The 19,930-nt window shown below is 38.5% G+C and overlaps 1 protein-coding gene across 1 annotated transcript in view; it reads left to right on the top strand.

The window, feature by feature from the left end:
* Window positions 1–19,930, top strand: part of DNAH8 (dynein axonemal heavy chain 8) — a 285,679-nt gene that overhangs the window by 24,281 nt on the left and 241,468 nt on the right. Inside the window, exons 8-9 of the mRNA XM_076003387.1 lie at window positions 10,381–10,494; window positions 16,193–16,300. Coding sequence (XP_075859502.1) covers window positions 10,381–10,494; window positions 16,193–16,300 — 222 coding nt within the window. The remainder of the gene's footprint in view (window positions 1–10,380; window positions 10,495–16,192; window positions 16,301–19,930) is intronic.

The following is a 19,930-nucleotide window of genomic DNA, read 5'->3' as shown; positions in this document are numbered from 1 at the left end:
CTCACTTTTTCCACTCATGTTTTTTTCTGTTCTGGGATCCAGTCCAGGATCCTACATTACATTTAATTGTTATGTCTCTTTAGTCTTCTCCAATGTAACAGTTCCTTAGTCTATACTTGCATTTTATGTCCTTGATACTTTTGAATAGCAGTGGTTAGTTATTTAGTAGAATGTCCCTCAGTTTGGGTTTGTATAATGGTTTTTAATGAGCAGATCAAGATTATGCATTTTTGGCAAGATTGCCACAGAGTTGATGTGCTCTTCTCAGTGTGCCTTATCAGGGATACATTATACTGACATATCTTATTACTGGGGATTTAATGTTGGTCATTTGGTGAAGACAGGATTTGCCACGTTTCTCTATTATACAGTTACTATATTTTCAGGAGATAGTTTGAAACTACATAAATAACTTTCGTAGGTGAATCTCGATTACAGCAGTTATGACTGTGGCAGGCTAATGCTGATTTTCCAGTTACCCCACTCCTTCTACATTTATTAATTAGAATTCTTATGTAAGAAAAAATTATTCTTTCTCTCCTCTTAATTATTTATTTGATCATTTATTTAGATTAATATAGCCTAATGGATATTTATTTTATGTTTTGAGTTATAATCCAATACTACCATTTAATTTGTTGCTCAAACTGTTCCAGTGGTTATGAGGAAACCCTTTCAGTTTCGCTCCTGTTTCCTTTTGATTCCCCTACTCTTTTTGGAGCACTTCTTTACTTTTTGGTACCACAAGATGCTTAAGGCTCATTTGTATTTGCCCCACCCTAGTCCTGGGATCAACCACTTCTCCAAGGCGCCCTGGTTTGTTTTATTGGAGAATAGTATTTAGAAATCAGGATCTGAATGTGAGGTGTGCTTATTTGTTGTTTGTATTTAAATTTTTTTTTTATTCGGCATATTATGGGGGTACAGATTTTAAGGTTTCGATGAATGCTCATTCCCCCCCTCCCCCCACAAGTCTGAGTCTCCAGCATGACCATCCCCCAGATGGTGCACATCTCACTCATTATATATGTATATACCCGCCCCCTCCCCCTCCCCCTCTCACCTGCCCAATACCCTATTACTGTAGTACCTATGTGTCCACTTAGGTGCTGCTCAGTTAATACCAATTTGCTGGAGAATATATCTGGTGCTTGTTTTTCCATTCTTGGGAAACTTCACTTAATAGTATGGGTTCCAGCTCTAACTGGGAAAATATAAGATGTGCTATATCACCATTGTTTCTTAGAGCTGAATAGTACTCCATGTACTATTACCACATACATATACCACATTTTATTAATCCATTCTTGGATTGATGGGCACTTGGGCTGTTTCCACAGCCTTGCAATTATGAATTGTGCTGCTATAAACATTCGAGTGCAGGTGTCTTTTTTGTAGAGTGTCATTGGATCTTTTGGGTAGATGCCCAGCAATGGGATTGCTGGATCAAATGGTAGATTCACTTGTATCACTTTAAGATATCTCCATATTGCTTTCCACAGAGGTTGAACTAGTTTGCAGTCCCACCAGCAGTGTAGGAGTGTTCCTCTCTCTCCGCATCCACGCCAGCATTTGTTATTTGGAGACTTTTTGATAAAGGCCATTCTCACTGGAGTTAAGTGATATCTCATTGTGGTTTTGATTTGCATTTCCCTGATGATTAGAGATATTGAGCATTTTTTCATATGTTTGTTGGCCATTCTTCTGTCTTCTTTAGAAAAGTTTCTGTTCAAGTCCTTTGCCCACATTTTAATAGGGTTATTTGATTTTTTCTTCCTGATTTTCGTGAGTTCTAAGTATATTCTAGTTATCAGTCCCTTATCGGATGCATAGGATGCAAAAATTTTCTCCCATACTGTAGGTTGTCTGTTTACTTTCATGACTATTTCTTTGGCTGTGCAGAAGCTTTGTAGTTTGATCATGTCCCATTTATTTATTTTTGTTGCTACTGTGATTGCCTTTGGGGACTTCTTCATAAACTCTTTGCCTAGGCCGATGTCTAGGAGAGTGTTTCCAAATTTTTCCTCTAGAATTCTAATAGTTTCATACCTTAGGTTTAAGTCTGTTATCCAGCGTGAGTTGATTTTTGTGAGAGGTGAAAGGTGTGGGTCCTGTTTTAGCCTTCTACAGGTGGCTATCCAGTTTTCCCAGCACCATTTATTGAAAAGGGATTTTTTTTCCCCAGCGTATGTTTTTGTCTGCTTTGTCAAAGATTAGATGGCTATATGAGGATGGTTTTATATCAGGATTGGCACATCTGTTCCACTGGTCCATATTCCTATTTTTGTGCCAATACCATATTGATTTAATTACTACAGCTTTGTAGTATAGTTTGATATCTGGCAAATTAATGCCTCCCATTTTGTTTTTGTTGCCTAGAATTGCTTTTGATATTCGGGGTCTTCTTTGGTTCCATACGAAGCGTAAAATTATTTTTTCTATATCTGTGAAGAATGCTGATGGGATTTTAATAGGTATTGCATTGAATCTGTAGATCAGTTTGGGTAGGATAGACATTTTGATGATGTTGAGTCTGCCGATCCACGAGCATGGTATGGATTTCCATCTGTTTACATCCTCTGCTATTTCCTTCCTCAGTGTTTCATAGTTCTCCCTGTAGAGGTCTTTTACCTCCTTGGTTAAGTATATTCCTAGGTACTTTAATTTCTTTGTTGCTATTGTGAAGGGAATTGAGTCTTTGATTTGGTTCTCAATTTGATTGTTGTTGGCGTATATGAATGCCTCTGATTTCTGTGTATTGATTTTGTATCCTGAGACTTCACTAAATTCATTGATCAGTTCCAGGAGTTTCTTGGTTGAATCTTTGGGGTTTTCTAGATATAATATCATATCATCAGCAAACAGTGAAAGTTTGATCTCTTCTTCCCCTATTTGGATACCTTTAATTCCATTTTCCTGTCTGATTGCTGTAGCCAAGACTTCCAGCACTATATTGAACAGAAGTGGAGATAGTGGGCAGCCTTGTCTGGTTCCAGTTCTAAGTGGGAATGATTTCAATTTTTCCCCATTCAGTATGATGTTGGCTATGGGTCTGTCATATATGGCTTGTATCATTTTTAAGTATGTCCCTTCTATGCCTATTTTCCTAAGTGTTCATATCATGAAAGGGTTTTGAATTTTGTCAAAAGCTTTTTCTGCATCTATTGAAAGAATCATGTGGTCTTTGTTTTTGCTTCTGTTTATGTGGTGAATTGCATTTACAGATTTATGTATGTTGAACCATCCCTGCATCCCTGGGATGATGCCCACTTGGTCATGATGGATTATTTTTTTGATAAGCGTCTGGATTCGGTTAGCTAAGATTTTGTTGAAACTTTTTGCATCTATATTCATTAGGGATATTGGTCTGTAGTTTTCTTTTTTTGTTGCATCCTTTCCTGGTTTTGGTATCAGAGTAATATTCGCTTCATAAAAGGTGTCGGGGAGGTTTCCGTTCTTCTCGATGTTGTGGAATAGTTTCTGCAAGATAGGTACTAGTTCTTCTTTGTAAGTGTGGTAAAATTCGGGTGTGAAACCATCTGGACCGGGACTTTTCTTTTTAGGGAGATTTTTAATTGCTGTTTCTATTTCAGCTGTTGAGATTGGTCTGTTCAGGGAATCTATTTCTTCCTGGTTGAGCCTAGGGAGGCTGTGTGTTTCTAGAAATTTGTCCATTTCCTCCACATTTTCCAGTTTGTGTGCATAAAGATTTTTGTAGTATTCATAAATTATATCTTGAATCTCTTTGGGATCAGTTGTGATATCTCCTTTTTTTTCCTGATGGAGCTTATTAGAGATTTCTCTTTTCTGCTTTTCATTAGCTTAGCCAATGGTGTGTCAATTTTGTTTATTTTTTCAAAGAACCAACTTTTTGTTTTATTAATCTCCTGAATAGCTTCCCTGTTTTCAATTTCGTTTAGTTCTGATTTGATCTTGTTGATTTCACTTCTTCTGCTGGGTTTGGGGTTGGTCTGTTCTTCTTTTTCCAACTCTTTGAGTCGTTTCATTAGATTGTCTATTTGTGATCTTTTTGTCTTTTGGTTATAGGCATTTATGGAGATAAACTTTCCTCTCAGAACTGCTTTAGCTGTGTCCCAGAGGAGTTGATAACTTGTCTCTCCATTGTCATTTTCTTCATAGAATTTTTTTTATTTCCATCTTGATTTCTTCATTTATGAAGTAATCATTTAGTAGGAGGTTGTTTAATTTCCACGTTTTTGTGTAGAAATGTGAGTTTCTGTTAGGGTTGATTTCTAGTTTTATTCCACTGTGATCTGAGAAGGTACATGGTATGATTTCTATTTTTTTAAATTTCTTGAGATTTACTTTGTGTCCTAGGATATGGTCAATCTTAGAGATGTCCCGTCAGCTGATGAGAAGAACGTATATTCAGTGGATTTTGGGTAGAATGTCCTGTAGATGTCAGTCAGACCCCATTGTTCCAGGGTTTTGTTTAAATCCATTATTTCTTTATTAATTTTCTGTTTGGAGGATCTGTGTTGTGCCGTCAGTAGGGTGTTGAAATCTCCGGTGATTATGGAGTTGCTATTAATCCATTTGCTTAGATCCAGTAAGGTTTGCTTTATGAAACTGGGTGCACCTAAGTTGGGTGCATATATATTTAAAATTGTTATCTCTTCTTGTTGAAGTGTGCCCTTCACCATTACATAATGACCCTCTTTGTCTTTCACTACTTTTGTTGGTTTAAAAACTAAATCGTCTGAAATTAGAACTGCCACGCCAGCCTTCTTTTGGCTTCCACTTGCCTGGAATACTGATCTCCACCCTTTTACTTTTAGTCTATATGCATCTTTGCAGGTTTGATATGTTTCCTGAAGACAGCATATACTTGGCCTGTACTTTCTTATCCATTCAGCCAGCCTATGTCTCTTGAGTGGAGAGTTTAAGCCATTCACATTTATTGAGAGAAATGATAGGTAAGGTAGATTACTGTTCATTCTGTTGGGTTGGATGTTGTTGCTTTGATTTCTGTCTTGAGCCATTGTATTATCTGGCCTTTAATCTTTGGGTTTTGGTTGTTTTTTTTTTTTTTTTTGAGACAGAGTCTCGCTTTGTTGCCCAGGCTAGAGTGAGTGCCATGGCGTCAGCCTAGCTCACAGCAACCTCAAACTCCTGGGCTCCAGCGATCCTTCTGCCTCAGCCTCCCGAGTAGCTGGGACTACAGGCATGTGCCACCATGCCCAGCTAATTTTTTACATATATATATCAGTTGGCCAATTAATTTCTTTCTATTTATAGTAGAGACAGGGTCTCGCTCTTGCTCAGGCTGGTTTTGAACTCCTGACCTTGAGCAATCCGCCCGCCTCGGCCTCCCAAGAGCTAGGATTACAGGCGTGAGCCACCGCGCCCGGCCAGTTTTGGTTGTTTTTATGTTCGTGAGTTTTTATTATGGTGTTCCGTGCGTAACGCTATTTTTAGTACTTCTTGTAGGGTTGGTCTTGTCTTGGTGAATTCTCTGAGACTTTGCTTGTCTGAGAATGACTTAATTTCTCCTTCATATATGAAGCTTAGTTTTGCAGGGTATAAGATTCTAGGCTGGGCATTGTTTTGTTTCAGAAGAGTGAGAATGGGGCCCCAGTCTCTCTTTGCTTGTAAAGTCTCATTAGAGAAGTCTGGTGTTATTCGAATTGGCTTTCCCTTGTATGTCACTTGCTTCTTTTGTCTTAACAGCTCTTAGAAGGGCCTCTTTAGTTGATACTTTGGTCAGTCTGATGACTGCATGTCATGACGTCTTCCTGTTTGCATTGAATCTCCCAGGGGTCCTCTGAGCTTCTTGAACTTGTATATCGAGATTTTGAGCAAGACGTGGGAAATTTTCCTCTATTATATCTTCAAATAGCTTGTCCAACCCTTGAGTGTTGTCTTCTTCCCCTTCTGGTAACCCTATGACCCTCACATTAGGTTTCTTCACATAATCCCACATCTCTTGTAGGCTTTGCTCTTTTCTCTTGTTTCTCTGCTCTATCTCTGTGATGGTTTTATTTAGTTGGAGGATATTATCTTCAATCTCTGAGATTCTTTCTTCTGTTTGATCTACCCCGTTCTTGAGACTTTCCACTGTATTTTGTAGTTCCTTGAATTGATTTTTCATTTCCAGGAGTTCGGTTAAACTTTTCTTCATTGTGTCTATTTCTTTAGTGAACTTTTGTTCTAGGTCCTGGCTGCTTTTTGTGGTTTCTTTGTGTTGGTTATTGAGTTGTTGTTGCAGCTCGGTGAGTGTTCTTATGATCCACATAGGAAATTCCTCTTCTGTCATTTGGGTTGCCTGATTTTGGTTGGTGTCCGTTTCTAGGGGGCTGGTGCTCCTCTTTGGGGGTGTGTTTTCCGTTTGGTTCTTCATATTTCCTGAGTTCTTTCGCTGATTTCTTCCCATGTCGATCAGTTGTTGTTTCTTTTCTTTAGGTTTTTGTTTGGGTATTCACACACCTTGTTTAGTTTCTGAGCTGTTAGGTGGTGTCTGTGGGTGAGATTCGACCACTCCCTGTATAATGAGTCAGTGGGTGCCGTGAAAAGGCTGTGCAGGATGCCATCCCTGTCAGTAGGTGGCGCTTGCTTGGAGATACAGGGTATGCTGTGGATTTTGTGTCCTGTTATCAGCTCTTGTTCTGGGCGGAGCTGGGTTGGGAAAGCCTGCCCTCAGGTACCACCAATGCCGTTAGCAGGGGTCAAAGTTCTGTTCTCTGCTTCCAGGAAAAGCTGTCAGGCGGGGCTGGATTGGTCCCGCTCAGCCATAAAGTCTGCGTGTGGGGGTGGGGCTGTCTGAGACCTGCAGTCTGGAGCGGACCTCGCTTCTTTCCACCCTCCCCAACTCCGCAGCTACTCCTTGGCCTCTGCCAGCAGGCCAGACCACACGCTACCAGGCCTGCCCGGACTGTTATGCCGGCGGGGAGGTTCCCTGCACAGGAAGGCCACCTGGGCTGGGCGTACAGCTTCCTTTTGGGAGGAGGGATGCCCTCTAGGACGCTGATCTGCCCCTGAAGGCACACACACCTCAGTAGGCTGTTCACGTATATCCCTCCTGTGCTCTGGGCAATGCTAGACCTTGGTGCACGGGATCTGGTCTGTAGGTTCGTCCTCTGGGTCCCAGAGTTCAAACTGTATCCCCACCAGGGAGAGGAGTTCCGGTCCCAATTCCCTCACAGGGGGCCCAAACTGGGTCTATGTCTCTCAGCCTCTGAGTCTGCACCGTTCTCCTGGGAACACCGTGCCAGCAGCACCTGGGAGGGCTGGCGGGTAGGGAGCTCACAGTCTGAGTTCCTCTTAGTCAGCTGTAGGGTCCCAAAAGGGAAGGTTCTGTTCCCTGGAGGTGCCTCTGGCTGGTGGCTGTATTGTCTCTCTGGGCAGCTGCGGGTAGGGTCAGCGGAGGGGAGGAGGAGGCAATATGGCGCCTGCCACGCGGCTCAGGTCTGTGCACACGGAGGTGCCGGGAAGGAGTTGGGAACCTGGTGCCGCGTCCACTACAGGCTCACCGCTAGCTGGCGGCGGCCGTCTCTGGGCTGGTGTCCACAGGTCTCTTCACCTGCTGGGGAGCCCACCAGCAGTCCCAGATGCAGGGGAGGGGAAAGATGACTGATCCACCTACCCTTGCTGCTGGTCTCCGGGCTGCTTCGGCGGTCTCAGCTTCCAGTTCTCCTCCGCAGCCTCCTCCTGTGGAGTCTCCCGGGGTCTCAGGTACCCCTCCTTCCATCCCTCGTCCGCTGTATGCTCATCTTCTTGCTTCTTTTTTCTAATTTCTGCTAGAATCTGTCTTTTCTGCAGAGACACTTTGTCTGGCAGTGTTTCTTGTCTGCCATCTTGATCCTCCCCCGTATTTTAATTTTTTAAGAGTGGAATCATTTGTAATCAAGTTTTTGTATTTAGATAAATTCAATTTTTCTGTCTTCCCTTTGTTGCTTTTGTCATTCATGTATTGTTTAAAGGGCCTTCTTAGGAAGACTAAATTAAGGTTAACCTAAGTTTAAAATAGAATTATCCTTTATTCTCTCATTTTTAGGGTTATGCTTTTTTACATTTAATTCTCTGGTTAACTTGGAACTTATTTTTTGAATTATGTAAGTTTGAAAAATAATGATAGTAATAGCCATTAACATTTGTTGTGTGCTTTACTATCTGCCAAGCATTGTATTAAATATGTTACCTATAATATCTCATTTGGTGTGAGGACATCAGCTGTATCCAATAGGTACTATTTTCTTCCCTATTTTGTATATGAGACAGTGGGAGATTAAGTTTCTTGCTCAAATCTGCCAGAGCTAGTAAGAGAGGAGGCAGGATATAAGATCATACTGTCAACTCTTGAGCTTTACTTCCTCTAACATCTTTTTTTCCCCAAGTGCTTGGCTGATATTATAGGTAAGATATCAGGCAACCAGCTGGTATATATCTTACTTACCCCAGCACTGTTTGTTATTATCTTCTAATCATCTTAATTAATTTTTGTTATATTTAGTCTTTGTTCTTCTTTTCCAGATTTGTCTTAACAATTTATATATTTTCATCCTTTGATATAAGTTTTCAAATAAGTTTATATACTTTTCCCACAAAATACAAAATTTTGATAGTTTTATATATTTTGAAATGTATATAAATGAAATAATGCTGTATGTATTCTGCAACCAACTTTTACTCAATATTGTCTGTGAGAATTAATCATTTTAATGTGTGCATTATCATTCGTTTGCTACCTTTGTTTTTATTGCCTTATTGTGTTATATGAATATATCACAGTTTATTAATACTTATCCATTATCTCCAAAGTGGACATTTGGATTGTTTCTAGTTTGAGGTTATTGCAAGCAACACTTCTGTGAACATTCTTGTTAATATCTCCTGGTCCACATGTGCAAGAATTTTTCTGACATATATGCCTAGAAGAGAATTTATCAGTTAAGGGCATATATAATTTAAATTCTTGAGGAGAGGCCTTTAGTGACCTGCCATAGTAACCTTCTTGCTTTTTATTTTAAACAGATTTATTTGTATCCTTCAGAAAGGATACAAATGATATAGTAATATGGTAGTAACTCCAAGGATGATGCTGTGGAGGGAGAGAAAAAAATATATTAGGTGGCAATATCAAGATCCAAAAAGGTCTAAAGTGGCTTAGAATGGAAGATCCCATACTGATCTCCTCAACTCCTTTGGTGGATGGGCTTGTAGACATACCATTTGGCTCCCATAATTTTTAAAATAGTTTAATTCAAAGCATGTTATTTTTTGTTTTGGTTGGGCATTACCATTCCATGTTCATACCTTACCATTCCGTGTTCTCTTTATTTCTAACCAATTCTCAGGCAGGGACTTGATTTTATCAGCTCTAGTATGAGAGAGTGGTCAGTTAATAAACAAAAAAAAGATAACATTTATTAAGAATTGATAAAAAAAATTCTGCCACCAAGAAAGAAATTGATGAAGTAAAGTTTGGAAATTGATGAAGAAATTTTAGAAAGTTTGGAAATTGATGAAGAAAGAAATTGATCAAGCAAACCCTTAGCAATTTTAGTTGAATCAATTGATAGAATGATATGACTGGCCAAATAGTCTTTGATCTTAGGCTGCTTTATGAGAAGTATAGTTTACAGAAAAAGGAAGGTGATGCTTTGATTCTTCTTAGCACGGGCCAGATCACATTGGAAGCTTTCTTTCATTTCTCAGGTATGTGTGTTTAGAGTGTCAGTGACAAAAATTGGTGTGTTCCCAGAATAGAAAGTCCAAAATGTTGAAGCTATTAAGATCATGTCTTGTTAAATGACTAAAGGCACACAGAGTATTTATCTTTGAGTAAAAGACTTAGCAATGTTGTGGTAAATGTGTTCTAATATTTGAAAGGATGCTGTGTGTTCTCTGAGGTCCCATTAGGCAAAACTATACCAAGCGAATGGAGATCACAGAAAGGCAGACGTCTCAAAATGAAAAAGAACTTTCTCATAATTGGAGTTGTCTAAGCAGGGGACTATTTGATGATCACTTGACAAAAAACTGTCAATTTCAGATTGGGTTCACTTTGCTAATAGGGTTGTTTTGGGGAATAATGTTCTGTTTTAATAACTTGACAAATTCTTGAAGACCTAGAGCAATACAATGTCACAAATAACTGACCTGGAAGAGTAACTCCTAGTAGAAGCTGGCCCAGTTCGAGCCTGTGGAAAGGATATTAATTACAAATGGAATGAGTCTTCAGTTTTAGTAAATTATTTAAGATGTTCATACTAACTTTAAACCTTAAATATTATTAAAAAGACATGTTAATAACATTTAATATACAATACTATTTTAGTATAGGTACAATTAGGGAAGACAGCTTGCATTTCTTGAATATATTTGAATGTTTCATAGAATTCTTATACATGTTTTTCCTAGAATTGGCGTGATTTGGATGCAAGAATCACTGATACAGCAAATGAATCAAAAGATAATGTCAGATATTTGTACACTCTGGAAAAAGTATGTCAACCTCTGTATAACTATGACCTAGTAAGTATATTTTTAAAGTGCAGTTTAAAAAATTGACTTATATAATTAATGCATTTAAAAATAACTTAATATGTATATATTGGGAAAAACATGCATTACTGAAAAGTTACTTAAGAGATATATTTTCCTATTATATATTTATAATTAATTATAAACTATATTAATATCTTAACTCACATTTAAATATATAGCACTATCATAAGTATGACTTAATTTGTGAATTAAACAAGATGAATACATTACTTTTCTGTTGCTCATAGTGAATTACCCCAGAACTGAGTGGCTTAAAACAATGAGCATTCATTTATCAGAGTTTCTGTGGTTCAGGAATGCAGGCGAGGTGTAGCTAGGTCCCTCTGCCTCAGTGTTTCTCATGAGGTGGCAGACAGGCTGTTAACTGTGGCTGTGGTCTCATCTAAAGTGGAGGCTGACTAGGGAGGACTAAGGAGGCTGATGAAGCTCACTCATGTAGTCGTTGGCAGGACCCAGTCCCTAGCCATGTGGACCTCTCCACATACCAGCCCACTTTCTCCAGGGTGAATGATTCAAGACTGAGCAAGAGACAGCAGCCAAGTTGGAATGCCACCATCTTTTCGTAACCTAATATCAGAAGTGACAGCCCATCATTTCTGGTGTGTTCTGTTGGTTAGAAAGAAGTCAGTGAGTCCACACACTCAGGGCTAGAGGATTATACAGGGGTGTGAATACCATGAGGGTGAGCATCACTGGGCCATCTCTGAGGCTGCCTACCATGGTAGATATTTCTTAGTTTACAGACTAGGAAACCAAAACTCATCATGGTGCCGGGACTGCCAGCATCTCTGAGCAAATCAGTGATTCAGTACAGAACCCATCTTCTAGTTTCTAGCCTACTTTTATCTGTAGAGTCCCTTTAAAAAACATATTAGCACTACAATTTGTTTTTATTTTTTGAAGTTTCTTTTCTTTTCTATTCTTTTTTTTTTTTTTTGAGACAGAGTCTCACCCTGTCACCCTAGCTAGAGTGCAGTGGCATCATCATAGCTCATTGCAACCTCAAACTCTTGAGCTAAAGCAATACTCCTGCCTCATCCTCCCAACTAGCTGGGACTACAGGCATGTGCCCAGCTGATTTTTTCTATTTTTAGTAGAGACGGGGTCTCACTCTCGCTCAGGCTGGTCTCGGAACTCCTGACCTCAAGTGATCCTCCTGCCTCAGCCTCCCAGAGTGCTAGGATTACGGGCCATGAGCCACTGCACCCAGCCTATTTTTCTAAAGTTCCTAATAATGTTGGATTTATATATTAACTGACATTTCATAATTTCATGCAAAATATGAAAATTAAAGAAAACCCTCTATCCTTTCTTTAGAGATAGAAAGGGGAAGTTATGGAAGCTAGTTGAGAACTATTTACCCATCTTGCCTGAGTGTTACCGCTTTTGTGGATCACTTTTAGGCAGGAGGGCTGCCCAGACAGCCGTCTTTTTTGTTTTGTTTTTAGAAACAAGGTATCACTCTGTGGCCCAGGCTGGAGTGCAGTGATGTCATCATAGCTCACTGCAGCTTGGAACTCCTGGGTTCAAGTGATCCTCCTGCCTCAGCCTCCCGAGTCACTGGGCTTACAGGTGTGAGCCACTATGCCCAGCTCTGGACAGTTGTCTTTTTAAAGATGTTCATGGGCTTGACAACCCCTAATATTTTGTTCTAGGCATTATGCTACATGCTTTAAATATACATTTTCATTCCATATGCCCAACGACCCTCATTTTAAAGGTTAGGAAACCGAGTTTGAGTATTTCTGCAACTATCAGTGAGGGAATCAAGTTTGAATCTGGCTCTTTCTAGAATTATAGGTTGTATTTTTTTTTTCAACTTTACCATGTTGCTTCTCCAAAGTATTCTCTAAGTTAAAATGCTTTCAAAATAATTTATATTAGTGTTTGATATCTGCATTCAGTATTCTCCATTCTAATTTTTGAAGAGGTAGTCATATCTTCCACAGAGCCGTATGGTTTGGTTGTCCAACCTTCTGGAGTAAATTCTGGGTTCAACCCAGAGGCAGGGGAAGGGAGAGAATTTATGACCTGTATGACTTAGATTTGGAGAAGAGGCAGGTGTAGGGGCAGTTCATACCCATCCTAAGAGGGCATCAGTAGTCAAGAAGCTTAGTATGGGAGGAGAGGGGAAAATGTGGGTTGAGAGTCCTGGGCACATGTGGTTCTCACTGCCACGTGTGGATGTGTCCATCATCCACCAGGGAGCAACATGACAGAGGACAGGAAGACTTTTCAGGAGCAAAGTCTTTTAATCGATTCTATAAAAAATGGTAGATTTTATTTAAAACTTATTATTGTTGTTATTCACAAAGAATTATAATTTTCTTAAATTTCACTCTCTACCCACTTTTATCCCTCATGCCAGCAATTGAGCTTCTGTTGGGAACCTTTGTAAAATTTGTTTCAAGGGAGAACATTTATATCACTTTTTAGGTGCTTCTGTGTATATGACCATGGAGTAAAGAAAATTAAATTGTATAGTGTTAAAGACATAGGGCCATTGTTTGGCTCACTCAGCAAGCAGCTCAATGACTTGATTTCCCAACTTTATAACATGAGCAATTAAAAGTTATGTCCAAGAAAAATGAAAATCATTACAGGTCACAAGCATTTGGGGTTACTCACAAGAGTTGAAGATAGGAATATGAAATACACATATACCTATAGCCTACTCCAGGACTACCTGCAAGTAGTGCTTGATATAAAAAATAATAGATGAGGTGAACATAGCACAATGTTAACGTTTGTCAAATCTAGTGATGGGTATAGTTGGTCATTATACTATTCTCTGTACTTTTCTACATATTTAGAGCTTTTCATTATAAAAAGTAAATTGGGAAGAAAGAATGCTTTTTATTGCTATCGAGACTAAATTTTAAGGTAGACTAATTTCAACTTCTTGGTTCAAAAGACTTGTTTAAATTCATATAATTTAAAAGTCATTTAGTTCTGTTTTTTTTTTTCACCCTAGTAATTTTAAAAAACTTTGTTCAGTTACTCTAGCCATGGATGTACTTTATTATTATTATTATGTTGTTGTTGAGCTTTTTCTGTTCTCTGATGTAGGAAGGTTTCAAGCATAACCTTTTGAAATGACAAAAGTACTAATAGTATTGAGTCATATAATTACTTCCCACTCATATACCCACTATATCTGTAGTTTCAAAAATCTTTTTTCCCTCATTTTCTTTATTCTCATTAAAAGCAACTAGCAATTTCTGTTTAGTTTATAACTGTCATTTGGATAGGAAAAGTGCAGAGAACTCATGCTTCCATTTCTGGTTCATAAATTTTATATATGTTTCATTTTTTGTCATCCTAGTATTGTGCTGTAGACATATCTACTAGTGTATGTTTCACATGTAAATGTCTGAACACTGTATATTGCTAGGCAAGGACTGTGAACTCAAATAGCCATTATTATAAATAATGATGTTTAACACATTAACACATTGACTGCCACGCTAGGAAAATAATTTTTCCATGGGGCCATGATGTTGTATTATGAAAATAGAATGAAAACTCCAAAAAAATGATCCTTTCTAATTTAATGAAAAATTTTACAAAAAATTTATGGATTTTTATTCATTTAATCCGTGTTTTTAGAATTAAGAGGCCCTGTGCTCAAAACTAGCATGAGTTAAATACAACTCACATGGCAGTTAATATGTTAACTGCCTGGGGCCTCGTGAAGCAAAACCAGGGCAAAACCCTGCAGTTGGTTGGTGAAAATCTTATTTGTTGATGTTCTTATTGTTATAATTTAATATTAACAATTTGTTAAATTAACACATAGAAAACAATAAAAAATAACAAATTTTCATTAAATTACAAAAGATCATTTTGTTCTCTAAGTTTTAATTATATTTCCATAATAAAAACACTGTGGCTCCAAGGAAAAAAATTGTTTTCTAGTGTGGCAATGTGTTAAAATTCTGATGAAGGACGTTTTCCTGAGGGAGCTATTTAATACCATTCCTGAGCCTTCTTTATTAGAATTAGGGGTATTTTGTAGACTTGACTTAGCAAGGGTAAAAGGAACTTCTAGCCATATTTTTATTAGGATTGTTTTGATGTACAGGTAACATATATAATGTGAATTCTGACATACAAGGTTAACTATAAAGTAATGATATCAATTTTCATAAGCCACATAAAATGGATTTAATTATTTCACAGTTACACCTCACACCTAGGATATGTAATACACTAACCAGTTGTTGTTTTTCTTGGTTTTATTGATTCCATCACCATTTAAGAAATCTTTTCATATATTTTATCTTGTTCTATCAATTAAAAGGCAAGCTCCTTGAAGGCAGGGCACTGTTGGCTTTCTCTGTTTTTCCATAGTGGTTTGCAACATGGTTACAAGCAGCGTCTCAAAATCTCTACCACACAACTTACAGCTGTGGGACCTTGGGCAAGGCACTTAAAATCACTACCTCTCTATTTTCTCATTTGCAAAATGGGAATAATAATAATATTTTATTTTATAGATTCCAAGACACACATTTGAACATCTCTGAACTCAGGACATACTTTGCGGTCATTCAAGTTTATGAATCATTGTGGATGTGACTTGATACCATCTTAAATGCTGAGTTCTCTCCTTGAGGGCGTTTTTTGTTTTTTGGGTTTTTTTGGTACCATTAGTGTGAATTCTGACTGCAGTTTAGTACCAGCTTATGGTACCAATTCTCAAGGGAGTTTTCTCTCCTTCCCCCGTAGCATCTAAGTTTTGTTTCTGCCTTTTTCTCCAAGTTTGGTTTATTTCATGCTTACCTTAACAGGGAGGGTTTAGCCTACTGGTGGCCTAGTTTTATGTGGGAGGTAAACTCCCTATTTGGATGTTTTTTCCCCTTTCTCAGCACATAAAATAATGGTGCAGTCTTATAATCAGTGATGCTTGTATGTGATGAAATCAAACCTGCCTTAAGTGGTGGTTGTCAGCATATGTTAGGAGAATATGTACAGCTCTTTGTCTACTGCCTGGCATATAGTAAGCATTTAATACACGTTAGTGATTGTTTTATATCTTTTTTGTACTTGTTCTGCTTTGTACTCCTTTGTTCTACGTGTTCTACTTGTTTGTGCTTGTCTCTTTGACTCTGCTCTGCTGTGAGCTCCTCACAAATTCTAACCTTTTGATTTTCCCCAATAGTTTCAGAAACTCATGGCACTTAGAAACTTTGCTGAAAGGTAAATTGAGTTGAATAAGTGAAAATGAGTTCTAGTTAGATTTCTTGTTTTTAATTAGCTTTCTGACCATACTAATACTTTACTCCTCAAGTGTCAATTTCTTCATCTTTAAAAAGAGCAAATTGAATTATTACTCTTTAAGGTTGCTTTTATCTCTAAAATTTTATTTTTAAATAACTTTTAAGTTTGGATTTACAGAAGAGGTGCAGTGATAGTCCAGAATTTGTTCACCCAGTTTCTCCTGTTAACATCTTGTGTTACCTTGGTATGTTTGTCAAAACTAATGTCCTATTTTCTGTTCCAGGATCTAGTCTAGGATACCATGTTGCATTTAGTAAAATTTGACTTTTAGATGAAAATGTCACACTATTTTGTATATGTTTAGAGTTTTGAATATTATAAAATATTGGTTATTAAAACTATAAACAAATGAGGGAATTCACTTAATATATTTTGATGTTAGGTTTCCATGGCACATGGGATACAAAATCTGATTAATGCCATCAGAATGATTCACGGTGTGTCAAGGTATTATAATACCTCAGAGAGAATGACCTCATTGTTTATCAAGGTGAGTTTCTAAGGGTAGAAATCAACATGCAATCCTGTGAAAAAGTTAATTATTTCCCTCTCAGCCTGGGAGGGGAATTGGGAAATCTGAGTGCCTCTCAGAACTCTGGATTTTAGTCCTTCCAGTGGACAAGGAAAGATAGGTATTGACTGGAGGCAGCTGCACTGAATTGAAGGGGTCATCAGTACCTTTCTCCTTGTCAGAGGTAAGCTCCAAGACTTAAAAAAAAAAAAGTAGCTGGTGGTTTTCTAATTCATTCATTCCACGTGATTTTGATTCTACTCAAGAAATAAGGCTTGTGTTCACTGTTAACAGTGCTTCTTCAGTTACTCCCACCAGCACTATGGTTTGTGTAAGACCCTGTGTGTATCACCATTCGGTAAATTATATTAAATAATTTGAAAAATTATCCAAGAAACACATGAGGAGAATGTCTTTGTAAATGATTCCAGCAGAACTAAATATGTAAAGTTGCAGTCACATTTCAGCTGTTTTAAAAAGCAAAGCATAGATTTTATCACTCTCTATGTCCTAAATAAGACAAGAATCTCAGATCTCGGGATTTTTCCCTTTCACTTGTCTCCCTTGTTGTTGCTAGGTATGTCCCACCTTGAGATGATGTTTAGTTCTGGCCAAGATTCTTTGCTTGACCAAACTCCTGAATCTGAAGTCAGACTTCTGAATCTTCTGCTAGGCCCACCTGTGTACTTCCTTGTAAAATCTAGTTTTAGCAAAGAACCCTGCTCAGTCGGTTTTGCAAGACCCTCCCCCCCATATCTGATCACCCTTGATATCTGATCGGCTTCCCCAGCCTCCACCACCCTCCAGGTGATTTCTGATCACCCTGGCCTGTCTTCAGCAAGAATTCTGTTAGGTCAGCTTTGCCAAAATCCCTCTTACCCCTCATGTTTCCTCTTAGAAACTTTCCCTCTGCTGAGCCCTACATTGCTCCTTGGATATAAATTCCCACTTGCCCATTCTGTGCTTGGAGTTGAGCCTACTTTCTCTTCCCCACTGCAAGACCCCACTGTAGTGGTCCCTTACACCTATCACAATGGTCCCGAACAAAGTCTTCCTTACCATGCAAGTATCATTGAGTAATTTTTCTTTAACAGTTCCATGTTATTGTTAACATTTTTTCAGCATTATGAGTCAACAAGTATCCGGACTAAAGTCAATCTCAGTATTGCTAGTTTCTTTCCCCCCTCACTTTTTTTTTTTTTTTTTTTTTTGAGACAGAGTCTTGCTTTGTTGTCCAGGCTAGAGTGAGTGCCATGGTGTCAGCCTAGCTCACAGCAACCTCAAACTCCTGGGCTCAAGCGATTCTACTGCCTCAGCCTCCTGAGTAGCTGGGACTACAGGCATGCACCACCATGTCCGGCTAAGTTTTTCTATATATATTAGTTGGCCAATTTCTTTCTATTTGTAGTAGAGACGGGGTCTCACTCTTGCTCAGGCTGCTTTCGAACTCCTGACCTCGAGCAATCTCCCTACCTTGGCCTCACAGAGTGCTAGGATTACAGGCGTGAGCCACCGCGGCCGGCCTGCTAGTTTCTTTGATCACTGCTGTTCTGTGATTTCCACATCTTCCTCCTAAGGTTCATTATTTCATTTGCTGAAAAATTTTTCAAGTAATTTTTTCAGAGAAGGTCTGTGGGTGATAAGCTTCCTGAATTCCTAGGTATCTAAAAATAGCTTTATTTTTCCCAACCACTGAAATGCCATTTCGACTGGGATTTTAAGTTCAATATACTTTCTCCTGGAATTTTGAAGACTCAGTCATTGTCTAGCATCTAATATTGTTGATGAGAAGTTTGGTGCTAATCTGATTCTATTTTCCCCTGTAGGTAACTGGTTTTGTTCTCTCAAGAAGCTTTTAGGATTTTTTCTTTATCTTTGAACTTCTAAAATTTCAAACTGATATGGTCTTTTTACATTTATCTCTATACTTGCTGGATTGTTTCAATCCAAAGACTTTCCTTTCTCTTTATTCCTGGGAAATATTCCTCTTTTGCCTTTGATTATTTCTAACCCACCTATTCAATTTATTCTCTCCCCTGGAATCTGACTTCCAGTCCTCTTAATTTTTTCTTCTTCCATCTTTGTCCTTTGACTTTGCAGCTCACTCATTTGCTCTTCATGTGCCAATTGCTGGTTGGTTCATCAATAGAATACATTTTTCTAAATTTTGACAGTAAAGATTTCAATTTCCAAGTTCTCTAGTTGTTTCTATGGTTATAAATTTCTTTTGTATCTTTCTTTGAATTAATTTAGTTAATAAAAGATACTTTAGAAGGTTTTACATATACCTCTTTTGTGTTTCTTCTCTTTGTTAAGTTTAATGCCTCGGTTCTTGTGTTTGTTTTCCTTAATTTCTTGGTGATTTGTGGTTGTGGAGAGAAATCTTCTCCTCTACCTTTCAAAGATTCACTGAAAATTAACTGACAAAAGACAGATTAATAGGAGAAAAAGGCATACAATTTTATTTTTTTTTTGGTTTGTTTTATTTTGTTTTTTAGAGATAGGGTCTCATCTCACTGTAGCCTTGAACTCCTGGGCTCAAGTGATCCTCCTGCCTCAGCCTCCCAAGTTGCTGGGATTATAGGTGTGAGCCACCATGACTGGCCAGGCATACAAACTTTATTTAATGTGCAGAGCATGGGGGGAATTGAAGGAGAATGATTATGCTTATATACTTTTTTTCATAGGGGCAGCAGAAATGAGGGGTATAGCAATCTTGAGGGGTAGTAAATGATTTTTAGGGGGAAATAAATGGACCCAGGAGACAGAAATTAATGTGTAATTGATTCTCTTTGCCATCTAAATGAACATGAGAGGTAGACATTATCTTGTGAAAAAGTCTGTCTTGGTGTAGCTGCATTCCTCAGTCTTCTTTTCTTAGATAGATAATGAGATTTCGGGGAAGGAATGGAAGGCAACTATGTTCTCTTTGGCGAATCCAGTCTTAAGGTAGGTAAGGAAACTTCAGAGAGCATCTTCCTCCTGTGCTTTGGGAGAGGCATAGGATTGAGAGACTGGAGGGGTGGAGGAAGGTAAGAGAGACCTTGAGGTTGCTTCTTTAGTTCAGCATGTTGATGTGCCTTATTTTGGGGTGTCATTTTCTGAGCCCCCAAATCTGCCCATCTTTTTGTTTGAGACTCTCAATTTGCCTCTCATTCTGTTCACTATAGTTTGTCTCTTGTAGGGTAGAGGTGTGTAACTTACTGTTGAGAGGGGAGTGTGAGTAGTTTTTTCTTTTATGTGTCCTCCTGGGGTGCAGCAGCTACCTGGGGCATGGCTACTCCTTGCTAAGATTGTGGTACAAACTCATGGCTTTGTCCTTTTCAGCAAAGGTCATGATTGTCTGCTACACAAGTTGCTCTAACTTCAGCGTGCAGGATCACAACTGTCACATTGTCTCTGATCTTGAAATTTTCCAGAACTATTTCAACTTCACAGCAACCTTTTTCAGAACTGTGTTTTGGTTTTCGCTAGCCCTTTCCCTCCCCTGTAGATCTGATCCTGTGTGCATTCTATATTTTAGGAATGTCCCCAAATTCTGTATCAGCCTACCATCTTGATCTAACCTCCAGACCATTTCTAAATGGCTCTTCTGTTTTTTCTTCACTG

The sequence above is a fragment of the Microcebus murinus genome, chromosome 5 (assembly GCF_040939455.1).
Source record: "Microcebus murinus isolate Inina chromosome 5, M.murinus_Inina_mat1.0, whole genome shotgun sequence".
NCBI classification, from domain to species: domain Eukaryota; kingdom Metazoa; phylum Chordata; class Mammalia; order Primates; family Cheirogaleidae; genus Microcebus; species Microcebus murinus.
Note: the sequence above shows the minus strand (reverse complement) of the source record. Positions and strands in the feature narration are given on the sequence as shown.